Genomic DNA, 14,890 nt, shown 5'->3' on the forward strand with positions numbered 1-14,890 from the left:
AAGTCCCTGCTATGTGCCAGACCCTGTGCTAGATGCCAGAGAGACCACCTTTGAGTTCCTGACCCCTCTCCCCAGAACAGAACCTGAAACATTCTTCCATGGTGCCTCAGGTAGAGGGACCAAGTTCCCAGCTACCTTGTATGTGTCCATACACATACAAGACAGTTGGTGACTGGCGACAGATTCCAGGAAGAGCATCACCTCTCCCCATCCCAATGGAAACAATCTTCCAGTGCCCTCAAATGCATAATATCTCATCTTTATTCTCTCCTCCAGCCCCCTGCCTCGGGAAAACAGTCTCCCACAAAGAATGGCAGCCCCTCCAAGTGCCCTCGCTTCCTCAAGGTCAAGAACTGGGAGACCAGTGTGGTTCTCTCTGACACCCTCCACCTTAAGAGCACGTTGGTGAGTAACCCAGCAAGGGGGAGACCAGGGTTTCTCAACCCCAGCAATATCCACACATGGGACTGAGTAATTCTTATCGTGGGGACCAACCTGTGCATTATCGTGGGGACCAACCTGTGCATTATAGGATGTTGAGCATCACCCCTGACCTGTGCCAGCCAGATGCCAGTACCCCCCCCACCAAGTTGTGACAACCAAATATGTCTTCAGACATTACCAGATGTCCCCTGGGTGGGAAATTCATCCCCATTTGAGAACCACTGGTGGATACTTACTTGTGCAAATACTTTTTATTTGTGTCCCTTGTACTCAAAAGGGGAGTTGCTGGTTCTAAGTACGTTCTTTTTCTCTCACACAATCCGACCACTGATGGAGTTTTGCACAAACCCTTCTTGGTTTTCAGTCTGTCCTCTAAATTTTATATATTTTTAAGTCAATCCACCAATCTGTTGTTTTACATCGTTCTGGAAAATGGACCTCCTGGAGGAATGTTGTATCAGTTAGCTATTGGAGTGTAACAACCTTCCCCCAAAATTAGTGACCTAAAACAACCACCACTTATTATTCTCCAAAAGCCTGCAGATGGGCTGTGTGGTTCTGCTGATCTCCTGCTTCTGCGATCATCTGAGGGGTCAGCTCTCGGCAGGCTGGTCTAGGGTGGCCCTGGCTGGGGTAACTCAGCTCTGCACCATGCGGCCTCTCGTCCTCCAGCAAGCTAGCTTGGTCTCCTTCACATGCTGGTTGCGGCGTCCCGAGAGAATGAGCAGAAATGTGTAAGATCTCTTGGGGTCTAGACGCAGAATGGGCACAGTGTCACTTCTGCCATATTCTGTTGGCCCAAACCAGCCCAGATTCAAAAGGAGAGGGAAGAGGCTTTACCTCGTGATGAGAATTGCTGTAAAGCCACATAGCAAAGGGTGTGAATACAGGGAGGGGAGAATTAGGGCTGTGTTCTGCAATCAACATCCCACAGACACATTCTAACAAGTTCCTATAATTACTCTACGAGCTCCTTCTTGACCAACAGGGGATCAAAACATATTGGGGGATTCAGCACCAATGGGTCTGCTTCCCAGGGGATGACAGTCACAGAGCCCCCCTCCCCCCGGTTAAGTAGAGCAAACACATCCAGGACCTTAAACTGATGCTTGCCCTTTCCTTACTTGGGCTGATAACCAGGTCCAACAGTGACGAGAAGCTGGTATGTGTGAAATCCGCTTTGGGAATTAAAACCAGGGAAACTCCACCACGAATGTCAGATCCAGGTCCACAACCCTACACGTGCCACAGTTGGGTGAAACGAAGTAATAGCCCAAATCTCTTTTCCTTCCAGGGAACGGGGTGCACCGAGCACATCTGTATGGGGTCCATCATGCTTCCTTCTCAGCAAATACGAAGGCCTGAAGACGTCCGCACAAAAGAACAGCTCTTCCCTCTTGCCAAAGAGTTTATTGATCAGTACTACTCATCAATTAAAAGGCAAGTTCATGTCTACACTGGGAAGACCGGGTACTGGGTACAAAGACTCCAGGTCCAAATGTGCAGATAGGTGAACCAAGACCTGAGCATAAGGCCTCTGCCTGCCATGCACAGAGGTCAAAAACTGGTGGTCCAAGGGCCAAATCTGGCCCCTAGAAGTGTTTTTGTTTAGCCTGCAAAGTGTTGCTTAAATTTGAAGCTTTTCAAGCAGTTCCACACCTGGGTATGTATATTCCCTAAAGAAACTCTCACACTTGTTCACAAGAAGGCCTGCATAAGAATGTTCACCGAAACATTGTTAGAATAGGAAAAAAAAATTAAAGAGCCAACTGGAAACAATCTCAACTCCATTGATAGGAGAATGTGTAAGTAAACTGTGGCATTTTCTGTAATGGAATACTATACAGCTGTGAACATGAACAGGTTAAAACTCTGCATGTTCATGGAAATGAAGCTCCTAAATAACTTTGAGCAAAGGAAGAAAAGGACAGGCTGTAGAAGGATACATTCAGGACAGCCTCATTTACATAAACTTTTTAAACATGCAGAAAAATACTATACGTGATTTAGGGGATAGATACACAAGTGGCAAAATATAAACAAAAGCGTGAGAATGCTAGATGCCACATTCAAAACAGCAGTCACTCCTGGAAAGAAAGTGGGCTACAGTGCACAGTAGTCCCCAAGGAACTATAATATATTTTCTTATTTATTTATCATTTCTTAGGCTTGGGACATGGGTATTCATTACATTATTCTCTATACCTTTTTGTGAACCTGAACCTTTTCATAAGAATTTTTTAACTTTCTAAAATTCAGTTTATTGCCACCATTTAAAAATTAGAAGAGTTGCCTTTAAAAATCAGATTTCCAGTTTCTCTTGAAAGAAGATCTGGCAGTACCAGGCCCCCATAGACAACAGCAGGCTAGAGCAGAGTTGGGGCTGCCCCCTTTGGACCAGGCGTAGGCTCACCTGTTTGCTGCAGTCCCCATCCAGCCAGTTCAGTCATACGTACACTGCCGGGCCTTTGTAGGCATTTGAGTTTGCCAGTCTCTGCTTTATGCTGAAACTGTTGTGTCCAGATATCAATCCAGACTCTGTGGCTTCTGGCTCACTCCTTCCACCAACCTCTAATTTAGTAGAGAGGGTGATGCTCCCATGTCTCTTCTCTCTTCCCTCATCCCTCAGATTCGGCTCCAAAGCCCATATGGAGAGGCTGGAAGAGGTGAGCAAAGAGATTGAAACCACCAGCACCTACCAGCTCAAGGACACAGAGCTCATCTATGGGGCCAAGCACGCCTGGAGGAATGCCTCCCGCTGCGTCGGCCGGATCCAGTGGTCCAAGCTGCAGGTGGGCAGTCAGGTTCAGATACTATGAAGAGCCCTTTGGTGGGGTTGTGGGGGGGAGGAATGAGCTTTTAAAAGGGTCAGCTCCTAGCAAGGGCACTTGGTGGCTACGGTGAACTCTCAGACGGTGATCATGGGGTCCCAAATTCTCAGATCATGACTGAATCTGGCTTATATCTTATTTAGCCCAAACAATCTTTTTTAAAAATTGAATTTGGGGCTTCCCTGGTGGCACAGTGGTTGAGAGTCCACCTGCCAATGCACGGGACATGGGTTCGTGCCCCGGTCCGGGAGGATCCCACATGCCGCGGAGCGGCTGGGCCCGTGAGCCATGGCCGCTGGGCCTGCACGTCCGGAGCCTGTGCTCCGCAACGGGAGGGGCCACAACAGTGAGAGGCCCGCGTACCACAAAAAAAAAAAAAAAAAAAAAAAAAAAAAATTGAATTTGATGTCTCTAGGTAGGGCTTATACTCTCCAGTTTACTACAGACCCCACTTGCCCCTTTTGTCTTATACCTCCTCTCTTTCCTTATTTACATTATCTGCCTACTCCCTAAAAGCATTAGATTCTGTGTCCCCTGGTGTGATTTTTTTTTCCCTCTAGGGAATAGTTTCATTTTGGAAGTAGATTAGTTATCAGTCTCGGGGCGGGGGGTGTCTGGTTTTTTTGTTGTTGTTTTATTTTTAAGTTCCTAATCTCTAGGAACCTCATAGGAGATACAGGCGGCCCATTTAAAGCCCCTCCTCTGTTCAGCATCCCTTTCCTACATTCACTTGCACTCCATGCCTACTTTTAGGGGATTTTTCCTGGCTTGACTGGCCATAGTTATTAGGGTAGAAAAAAAGATAAAACCCAGCCTGGGGCTCGGTAATGAGATGCTCGCTACCCCAGGGGCGCAGCAGCCGGGGTGGGCTCTGGGCGCTCCTCCATTGGGAGGGCTGCCCTGGGGGTGGTGAATGGGGAAGGAGGAGGTGATCACTCCCACGATATACCCCCTTGCAGGTGTTCGATGCCCGCGACTGTACCACGGCTCACGGGATGTTCAACTACATCTGTAACCATATCAAATATGCCACCAACAAAGGGAACCTCAGGTGAGCTGACCCGCTTAGGGATGCGGAGTCTGATGTCCCCCCCATTGTTGACCCTTGGGTCTGGCGTTCACTCCCCTGTGAAGGAAATTCTCCCCCTCTTTTCCCGGGGACAGGTGTCAAGCCGAGAGAGGTAGCCTGGCATCCACGTTCTAACCAGCATGTGCCTTCTCTCCCGGGAGAAACAGACTCCGTGTGGTGTGCAAGACTACAGCAACCAAAATCATGTTTATCCTACAGTTCAGTATCACCCACGGAGGAAACAGGAAGGGATGTTTCAGATTCCCAGGAATAGGAAAATCCCATTGCCAGTGGTGACCTGCTTTTACCAGCTCCTGCTCTGTTGCCTGGAGCCGCCTCTGAGGCTCCCTGGGTTTAAAAGGCAATTTCTCTTCCCGCTGCTGTGGGGACCACCGTTTCTGGTTCCACCGAGCTGAGCCACACCTGGGACTCCTTTTGCCGCCCGCGAAGAATAGAGCCACAGGATACAGGCCAAGGCAGGAAGGCGCCAATGTGAGCTGGTGGCTTCCACACTGGCAAGCCTCAGCTGGGAGAGGAGCAGCTAGAAGGGAACAGCCGGGGCCCCGCAGACAGGCGGTGACAGTTGTTAATCCTACTCCCTCAGTCCTGCCCCTGCATCTGTTCCCAGCAGCTGAGGACCAGCCCCATCTTGGGGCCATGCAGGACCACTGCAGGGATATTCCCACAAGCCCTCAGGCTACACTGAGCTCATCCCCAAAGTGACCTATTGGCATTAAGCATGGGCTTTCTTGGACAAGTCTCTTCCTTGAGAAGGAAATGGTGTTTGCCAGCCGAGCCCACCAATAGGAAAAGACCCTGTAATGTAAGCCCAGGGCCTGCTTGGGAAATTAGTATTCAGATCTTTTTCCTAAAAGACCTCACCCCTCAGAAAACAATAAAGAGCCCTCCTGCATATCCTACCATTAAAGGAGGGCCCAGTCAAGGTCTTGGCCTCAAGGAGTTTATGGGTTATTTTGGTAGTTTTCAAATGGTGCTGTGATGGGGTAATATGGGGCGGGGATCGCCACAGGGCAGGCAGTGCACCTTTACTTTTTTCAATTCTGTGTTGGGGGGGCGGGTCTAAATGAGATATTCTATTGATGAAATGTTTGGCTAATTTTTTTTTTTTTTTACAAGTTTGAAACTACACATCTGGACATGATGAGAGGCCATAAGAGAATGTATACCATGTATAGAAACTATCTAAGCCTAAAGGAGGAAGGTGGACAAGGGAGATGAAGGGAGGGAGAGAGATGTAATTCAAACAGTACAGGGCATTAGACTTGCCATTATGCGACATTATGCTTAGGAGGCTTGGGAGATGGGAGGTGTAAACCTGTTCCACGTCTTCCATTGGGCTCATTCCCACACACAGAGTAAGCATCCCACCCCACTGTGTGAGATTCTGGAGTTTCTAAACACACTTTTTAAATATATATAAACAAACACAAACAGGCTTTATCTGCTGCTCAACCGAAGAAACAGACATGTGGTTTAATGCTGGAGGGAAATGCTCACAATTTTACTCAGTCTGTGTTCATCTCCAATATGGCACCTTTGCTAAGAGATTTTTAAGAGCATCTTTGGCTCTGTATGACTTCCGCCTTCAGCCTGGGTCCTAGACTCACCCCGAGGTGTGACACTCCACTCCCTGCAGTATTAAATGCAATGTTGTCTTGTGCAGACAGTATGACCTAAATGTGCTCAAAAGGAGGCCCTGGGAACTAGATAAGACAGGGGATGCTGTGTGGAGAAAGCAAATTTGAATCGGGCCTTGAAATTGGGTACATGACAGCAGAAACAGACTCCAAGCAAGGGAGCAGCAGGGCAGGATCCCAGGGGCAGGATGTGAATGGGAGCAGATCTGTGAGCTTTGGGTTGGACCTATGATGTCATCCCCATGTTGACACAAGCCAGGATGTGGTTTCCATAGCCTAGGATTTGGTCCGTGGATGGAACTGATGAGTCCAGGTAACAGGAGCTCCTGGCAGGAGACACTATCAAACCACTTTGTGAAAAAATTACTGTCCTTTCCATTTGTTTCAGTCCTTCTGATGGTACCAAAGAGGATAAGGCATCATTATAACAGCTCTCCAAAACGCTGATTTCCCTTTTAACAAAAAGGGAGCAGGGCTCCAGTGAGGTGCCTTCCATAGGCAACCACATCTTTCTACAATTTAATAACAGTACACGGTCTCACAGTTGCCTATTTAGGTGGGCAAGGCCAGGGGCGATCTTCAGTTTTCTTTCAAAGTAAATAAATACGAGTACAAATGGAAGTTGATTTCTTATTAATCGTAAATCTGTAGACTTTGCTGTGGTACAGGAGGTGAGCAAATGGGACAATAAATAGTGATGGTGGTAAAAGAAAGACTAAAACTGGGAATCAGTGGTGAGCTCTCGAAAGGAAACAGGATCTGATGTTTTTTTCCCTGAGGATTACCTGCTGCAAAAGAACTTTCTGGAAAACTGGCCCAAGTCAAGATTGTTTGGAAGTCTCCAGTTAGAGACGCATTCTCTTTCCTTCAGTGAGCTGGCACCAGGCCTCCTACCCTCCACCCCTCCTCACCCAGCGGTCCAGTGGAGAGACAGGGCAAGGTCCCTCCCCTTCCAACAGCTGCACCGTGGGCCCTGAGCCTTATGCACTCATTGGCCTGGACGACACTTTTTCCACTATGTCCCCAAAGTGCAAGCCCAGCCCTGGTGCCAAACGTCCCCCTCTCTCCGCCACAGATCTGCCATCACCATATTTCCCCAGAGGACCGATGGCAAGCATGACTTTCGAGTCTGGAACTCCCAGCTCATCCGCTATGCTGGCTACAAGCAGCCCGACGGCTCCATCCTGGGGGATCCAGCCAGCGTGCAGTTCACAGAGGTGCGTGCCCCCACTCCTCCCCCAGCTGGTCTCTCATCTTCCCAAACTGTCTTTATCCACAGACTTTTCTTAGTTTAATATTATCGTAGGGAGAGTGGTCGGTGTGGTACAGCTTACTCATCTCCAGAGCTCCTGCTCTGTCTGCCTCTAGTCCTGCTGGTTCTGCTACAGCTGGTCATTTGGTCATTTTCAGGCCATTACCTTGCCCGACCCTCATGATGGGAACTATTGCCCCATTTCACAGATGAGTAGACTGAGTCTCACCAAGGCCAAACACATTATCCAAGGCTACTAAAGGAGCAGAGGAAAAGCTAGAAGTACAGTTCCAATCTCCTGCCTTCCCCTGGGAGGAGAGGAACTGACATGTGGAAGCCATGTCTGACATCATCTTTTCTGAGTTGGGTAATATGTCAGACTCATACCCTTCATTCATTCATTCATTTCCTTGTACAACATTTCTCCCTACCCAACCCCCCTCTGGACAGACTGGACTCTCCAGTACCACCACGGTTGCTGGCAGCCCAAGTCAGTTCATAAAAGCCACTAGGAACATGAATACCACCTTCTCCCCATCCAGGGCTCCTTCTAGGTGGCGATGTGGGCGGATAGCACAGGTAAGGCCTGGAAGCTTCCACAAGCTATGCCCACAGGAGACATAATAGGCAGAGCCCATGCCTGGAATATCTCACGCACACAGACCTGGTACCTCCTTTATTTGTCACCCACTCAGCCGCCATGCTGCTTTATCTTCGTTCTTTCCTCAAACCCCCCTCAAACTCCACCCCACGAGGGAGCTGCTTAGGCCAAGGGCCAGCCCACACCCTCATCACTGCTGACTTCATTTGCAAGTGGCTTTTCTTTTTAAAATATTACTATCCTGGGGAGGGGGCTATAACCAGGGCGACCAGGAGTCAGACCTGTGTCTTTTAGCCTCAGCCGGACTCTCTGCTCCACTTGGCTGACCTCTAACTGTATACTTGGCTGACCTTGTCCTTGTGGCCGCCGGAACAGAAACACCATGGCCTCTCCCTCTCCTTCTGTCTCCAGGAACCTCACTGACACAACATGTTCTAAACCCATGCTTCTGTGCTTCCTCTGTCTACTAACCCAGCAGAAAGAGTCACCCCAAACATAACCACAGAATTGTAACTTTCAAAACCCCTCACCCAGTACGGCAGCCACTGGCTGCATGTAGCTAGTGACCACTTGAAATGTGGCGAGTCCAAACTGAGACATGCCCTAAGTGTAAATAACACGGTCTCAGAGACAGGGAACAAAAAAAGAGTGGAAAAGATCTCATTAGTAATTTGTATCTTGATTACCTATTGAAAAATAATATTGTGGATAATATCGGGCTAATCTATTTCTATTTATTAATAAATTAATACATTTTATTGTATTAATAAGTATAGTTAATTTTATGTTAAACATCTTTAAATATATTAATATTAATAATTTATTTAATAATTTATTATTAAACAGTTGGTGTTTAATTATGTTATATATTATAAATTTTTATATTTTATTGGATTAATAAATGAATTGCATATTTAATTTTAATGTCAAATATACTATTAATATATTATTACTATTAATATATGCCATATATATTATATATATGCCATATATAATAATATATTAATACCTAATGATATTAATATTTGATATAGTAATGCTTTTAGTACAGTATTAATAAATTGCTGTTACTATAATTAATTACTGTTACTATAATTAATATCGTGCTATAATTCTTTTTTTTTTTTTTTTTTTTTTTTGCGGTACGCGGGCCTCTCACTATTGTGGCCTCTCCCGTTGCGGGGCACAGGCTCCGGACGCGCAGGTTCAGCGGCCATGGCTCACGGGCCCAGCCACTCCGCGGCATGCGGGATTTTCCCGGATCGGGGCACGAACGCGTGTCCCCTGCATCAGCAGGCGGACTCTCAACCACTGTGCTACCAGGGAAGCCCCATCATTATTTAATTTAATTAAATATTATTGAAATTAAAACTTTTTTAAATGATATATTATTTTCACCAGGTTTTGCTCTGGGTTTTTTTTTTTTTTAATTTTTAAAATGTGGCTGGTAGAAAATTTTAAATTACTATGTGGCTCGCTTTATATTTTGATAGGATAGCTGCTCTAACAGATGCATTTTATGTGGTCCTTCTGAGAGATCTGCCCTCATCAAATCTGGTAGATTTTCTTCATGTCTTAGGCACCGGATGCAAACACTTCCAGAGCAAGTGCGTAGGCGTGCCCAGCACTGTGCCAGGGCACCACAGATGCAAGAGTCAGTTCAGTCCCTTGCTCCCAGAGTTCCCAGTTGGCAGGGAAGACCTGGAAAACATAACCTAGTGAGGGGCTGGAGGACACGTTTGCTTTCTGTCCCGTGGGACCACAGAAAGTTATACTAGTTACCTGATGATGTCAGGGAGAACTTCATAAAGAAGGTGGCCGTGACCCAGAGCCTCCAGGGGGGCTGCTGGCGGGCTTGCACTGGGACCTCTGCCCCTCCCCCCATTGCTGTTGTGTCTGGAGGGTCTGGGGCATGGTGTCCTGACCTGGCAGATCTGGTTGCAGATCTGCATCCAGCAGGGCTGGAAACCCCCAAGAAGCCGCTTCGATGTCCTGCCACTCCTGCTCCAGGCCAACGGCAATGACCCTGAGCTCTTCCAGATTCCTCCAGAGCTGGTGCTGGAAGTGCCCATCAGGCACCCCAAGTAAGAGGGACTGGCATGGGGTGGGTGAGGGTGGGTGGATTTACCCAGTGCCCCTCTCTACCCAACCCTGCACCCCTGGCTCTCTCTCCAGCCCAGACAGAGGCTGAAAGGGGGTCTTGGTTCCTACCCTCATCATGGGCCCAGGGCAAGGTGAGCTCCCTCAACATCAATAATTCCTCCTTCCCCAGCCCAAGGACCACCATCTTTTCTGAATCAAAATCTCCCTCCTTGTAAGTCAGATAGAGAAAGACAAATACTGTATGATATCACTTCTATGTAGACTCTAAAAAGTACAACAAACTAGTGAATATAACAAAAAAGAAGCAGACTCACAGATATAGAGAATAAACTAGTGGTTACCAGAGGGGAGAGGGGCAATATAGGGGTAGGGGATTAAGAGGTACAAACTATTATGTATAAAATAAATAAACCTCAAGGAGATACAGTAAAACATAGGGAAGATAGCCAGTGTTTTATAATAACTATAAATGGAGTATAACCTTTAAAAATTGTGAATCACTATATTGTACACCTGTAACTTATATAATATTGTACATCAACAATACTTCAGTTAAAAAAAAAATCTCCCTCCTTACCCCACTCCTAAGCCATCAACCTGGACCTGCCCTTTTTCCAACCCTAAGGGCTGAAAGAGCAGAAGCACCTCCCGTGTCTTTGTGGGCACAAATTTTAAATAGAGGGAGCCATTTAAAACTCTATGTGACCTGACGCAGCTCAAGGTCAAAAGCAATTTGGGGCTGGGATGGGGCTATGAGGGCTGTGGCCAGCAGCACAAATAGAATTTACACTTTTCGAGAGTAAAGAAACTCCACAGTAAGACCCTGGCCTCAGGGGCAAAATTGATGGGGGAAGCACCAAAAAAAAAAAAAAAACCCAATCATCAAGATAAATAGTATTTTAATGTAATATTTTTTAAAATAAAAATTAACTTTTTAAATATATCAAAACTTTAAACAAAGACCAGGTCAGGGCTGAAATTAGGGGGAAGCAAGTGAGGCGAGTTAGGGCAAGGTGGGAGCCTGTCTTTATTTAAAGTTGTTTTTTTTTTTTTTTTTTTTGCGATACTCCCGCCTCTCACTGTTGTGGCCTCTCCTGTTGCGGAGCACAGGCTCCCGATGCGCAGGCTCAGCAGCTGTGGCTCACGGGTCCAGCCGCTACGCGGCATGTGGGATCTTCCAGGACCGGGGCACAAACCCGTGTCCCCTGCATCGGCAGGTGGACTCCCAACCACTGCGCCACCAGGGAAGCCCTATTTAAAGTTTTGATATTTTGTTTGTCATGGACTTTTTTTTGCATTAATTTTGATTTTTTAAAAAAACATGGAATTAATTTAGAATATTGTGTAAATAAGTTAATAGTATTGATCTTGATCCCTGGGTTTGTTGGTGCCCCCTTAAATTTTGCACCCAAGGCTAGTGCTTTACTTGCCTCACCCTAGTCCAGGCCCTGGAGAGGGAGCAAGTGTCCTGAGGCTCCTGACACTGCCCAATATCTGGGAACTTACCCAGTCTCCCTGGTGAAACTTGACCTTCATTCATTCATTCATTTGATACTGTTTATTATTCCCAGTCTGGGCCAGGCATTGTGCTGGGTTTTGTAGATGACTTGGTCCCCACCTCCACAGTGCTTTCAGTCTCAAGGAGGAGATCAGTTACCCAAATAACCACTTAATTCCAATAAAATGCTGCAAAATAAATTTTATGGTACCTAGAGGCATAAAGCTTCCTGACCCAACCCAGATCAGGCATAAGGGAAGGCTTCCCAGAGTCAATAGCATTTTAGCTGAGAATGAAAGGAGGGTAAGAGCTGAACAGGCACAGAAGGGAAAGAGAAGGAAGGAACTGCCGTGCAAAGGTCCTGAGGTCAGAAGGAACTCAGCAATGCTCACTTTCTCCTAGATTCACCTTCAGGGTGGGTTTAGTAGATAAACAGCAGCCCAAGGCAATTGTTCCCAGGCCTGGATGTCCATCCAAATCCACCTGGGAAACATGGTAAAGTGCATATTCTCAGGCCCCAGCTGTGGAAGCTGTGATCCCACAGGTCTGATACGAGCCCAGGAATTAGATTCTGGCATAGTAAGTCCCAGTCAGTCACTGGCATTTCAGCATCCCCAGACTAAGGATATCCCGCCTGTGTGTCTTCCCATGAGGCTCCTGCCCCATGGTGAGCTGGGCTGTGTTTCTCTCTGCAGGTTTGAATGGTTCAAGGACCTTGGGCTGAAGTGGTACGGCCTCCCCGCTGTGTCAAACATGCTCCTGGAGATCGGCGGCCTGGAGTTCAGTGCCTGTCCCTTCAGCGGCTGGTACATGGGCACAGAGATTGGCGTCCGCGACTACTGTGACAGCTCCCGATACAACATCCTGGAGGTGAAGTCCCTTCTTGGTCATCATGATGCAGAAGCAGAGGCAAAGGGGATGGGCTCAACTGTCCTTTCCCACAGCTGAGCTTTGGGGCTTGGAAACTAGAAGAGGTTAAAACAGAATCTGCAATTCTGGGGATGCCCCCTGGCCTTTGTGAAGCCTTCCGTGGCATTAAGAGTATGTGTACTACAAAAAAAAAAAAGAAGAGTACGTGTACTGTGTGCTCGGCACCACTCCAAGCACTTTGCATGTATTAGGTGCTCATTTAATCCTTACCACAACCTCCAGGTGTGATAATTCCCCTTTCACAGATGAGGAAACTGAGGCCTTTGGGAGGGTTAAAATGACGATGAGCTCAAGATCATACAGCTAGGGAGTGGCAGAGCTGGGATGTGAACCCAGTCTGGCTTTTGTTTCTTCCCCTCACCCCGGCAGTCTGGCTTTATGATCCGAGTTCATAAGCATTCTACTGCACTGCCTGTCAGTGTCAAGCCTTGTTAGAGGTTTTGAGAACGACCCATGAACATGGGACATTTTTGGTCTCTTTTATTTAAAAAACAAGGCTTGACAGTGATTCCCCACCATGTACATTTCTGGGTGGAGGTTCTGATTCTCTCCAGGGCTGAGTCATCCTGATCTACAAAAGAGTGCTGGGGCGGACTGCTCCCTGGAGCTCCACTTTGGTGAAAGCATCAGGATTGCTGTGGTTTTGTCAGCAAATGTTGTTTGTAACCACAGTCTGCTGTGATTGGCCTTGTTTCAAAAGAGAACACTGAGAAACAGAGAAGTTAAGTGCTGAGCCTACATCACGCAGTAAATAAAGCACAGGGCAAAATTCGAACTCGGAAACAAGCGTTAGGTTTATATTATTAAAATCCATGGGTGTTCACCTGGGTAGACCTTAAGGGCATTATGCTAAGTGAGATAAATCAGACAGAGAAAGACAAATACTACATGATCTCCCGTATGTGTGGAATCTAAAAAAGCCAAACTCCCCAAAACAGAGAGTAGAGTGGTGATTACCAGGGGCTGGGGAGGCGGGGCAGGAGAACTGGGGAAGGTGTGGTGGAAGTGTACAAACCTGCAACTAGCAGATAAATAATTCCTGGAGATTTAATGCACAGCATAGTGATTATACTCAACAATGATACTGTTGTAAATTTCAGAGTTGCTAAGAGACTAGATCTTAATTGTTCTCACCACAAAAAAGAAATGGTAATTATTTGATTGGATAAAGGTGTTAACTAACCCTACAGCGGTAATCATATTGCAATATATAAATGTATCAAACCAATATCTCTCACACCTGAAATACACATAATGTTATATGTCAATTTTATCTCAATTTAAAAAAATTCCATGGGTGCTGGCCTGGAAAACAGAACCAGGAGTCCTCAGCCTCACCACACACTGGAATTATCTAGGGAGTTTTATTATGCTGGGGTCCCACTCCTCAGAATTTGGATGAAAGTGCTCCAGGGTGGAGCCCAGGCACCAGTATTTTTCAAAGCTCCCCAGAAGATTCTACTGGGAAGCCACTGATTTATACAAACTCCTGGCAGGAAAGGAAAAAACATTTCCAGGCAATTTCCAGAAATGTGGCTCAAGTCATATTTGGGAATTTTTAAAGTCATATATATATATATATATATATATATATATATATTTGCACTTTCTTGCAACTAATTTCTATTCTTTTAACCAAAATAATGCTGTAGAAGTAACAATAGCAGCATGACTGGCTGTACACACTCTCTTCTTTTATAAAATAACTCAAGTTTTATATTTATTTATGTACAGCAGCGAATTTCTTACTCTCTGTGTTTGTATCATCACTAAAAGACCCCAAACAGACCCTAACACCTCAGCCTCAAAAGAGTAAATTAATGTCTGCTATTGTGATCCCTGCTTACATTTCGATTGCAAAGAGTAGTCACTGGGTAACTTAAATGAGACACGCTTCCACCCCAGCCTTCCAGTTCTAACTGCCATTATGTACAAATGTTGACATCTGGGGCTGGGAAGCGATTTACCCAAACTTGAGAAATTGTCACTTTCTAACCCCATAATGAGACCTAGGTTCCCACAAGTGACTAGAATTGACAGAGGAAGTGAGAAGCCAGGCTCTAATGAATGGATTTGCTATTGGGTCTTCCCTCCTCCTGACATCAGCTTAGCTGGAGCTGTAAGATAAATGTCAGGAGTTGTTTTCTCCGAGTAGTTTTGCCAAAGGAATCTGCCAGCTGGGGAGCCGCTCCCAGGTCTTGGGCATTACGCATCTCCCTGGGCTCCAGCCCCGAGGCCAACTGGCTCTGTGGCCTGTGAGCAAGTCTCTGCAGCTCTCTGAGCCTCAGTTTCCTCATCTGTCAAGTGGAGTAGGCAGGCATCCCCATGAACTCAAAATACCCATGATCTAGATTCCAGGCAGTGGCCACACTGGAGATGGAACAGGATGGGTGGAGAGCTTTTCCTACTAGAAAGCAGCTCATGTCACTTCCAGACCCACATCTCTCCTTAAAGTCCCCCAAAGACCCTCCTCATCATATTTGGAATAAAATCCTCACTCCTTA

The 14,890-nt window shown here is 46.5% G+C and overlaps 1 protein-coding gene across 1 annotated transcript in view; it reads left to right on the top strand.

Moving 5' to 3' along the window:
* The window catches only part of NOS1 (nitric oxide synthase 1), an 88,445-nt gene that overhangs the window by 35,181 nt on the left and 38,374 nt on the right, over positions 1 to 14,890 (top strand). The window contains exons 3-9 of the mRNA XM_060118327.1: positions 277 to 405; positions 1,739 to 1,884; positions 3,074 to 3,236; positions 4,235 to 4,326; positions 7,078 to 7,219; positions 9,800 to 9,939; positions 12,152 to 12,326. Of these exons, the coding sequence (XP_059974310.1) occupies positions 277 to 405; positions 1,739 to 1,884; positions 3,074 to 3,236; positions 4,235 to 4,326; positions 7,078 to 7,219; positions 9,800 to 9,939; positions 12,152 to 12,326 (987 nt within the window). The remainder of the gene's footprint in view (positions 1 to 276; positions 406 to 1,738; positions 1,885 to 3,073; positions 3,237 to 4,234; positions 4,327 to 7,077; positions 7,220 to 9,799; positions 9,940 to 12,151; positions 12,327 to 14,890) is intronic.

The sequence above is a fragment of the Mesoplodon densirostris genome, chromosome 15 (assembly GCF_025265405.1).
Source record: "Mesoplodon densirostris isolate mMesDen1 chromosome 15, mMesDen1 primary haplotype, whole genome shotgun sequence".
NCBI classification, from domain to species: domain Eukaryota; kingdom Metazoa; phylum Chordata; class Mammalia; order Artiodactyla; family Ziphiidae; genus Mesoplodon; species Mesoplodon densirostris.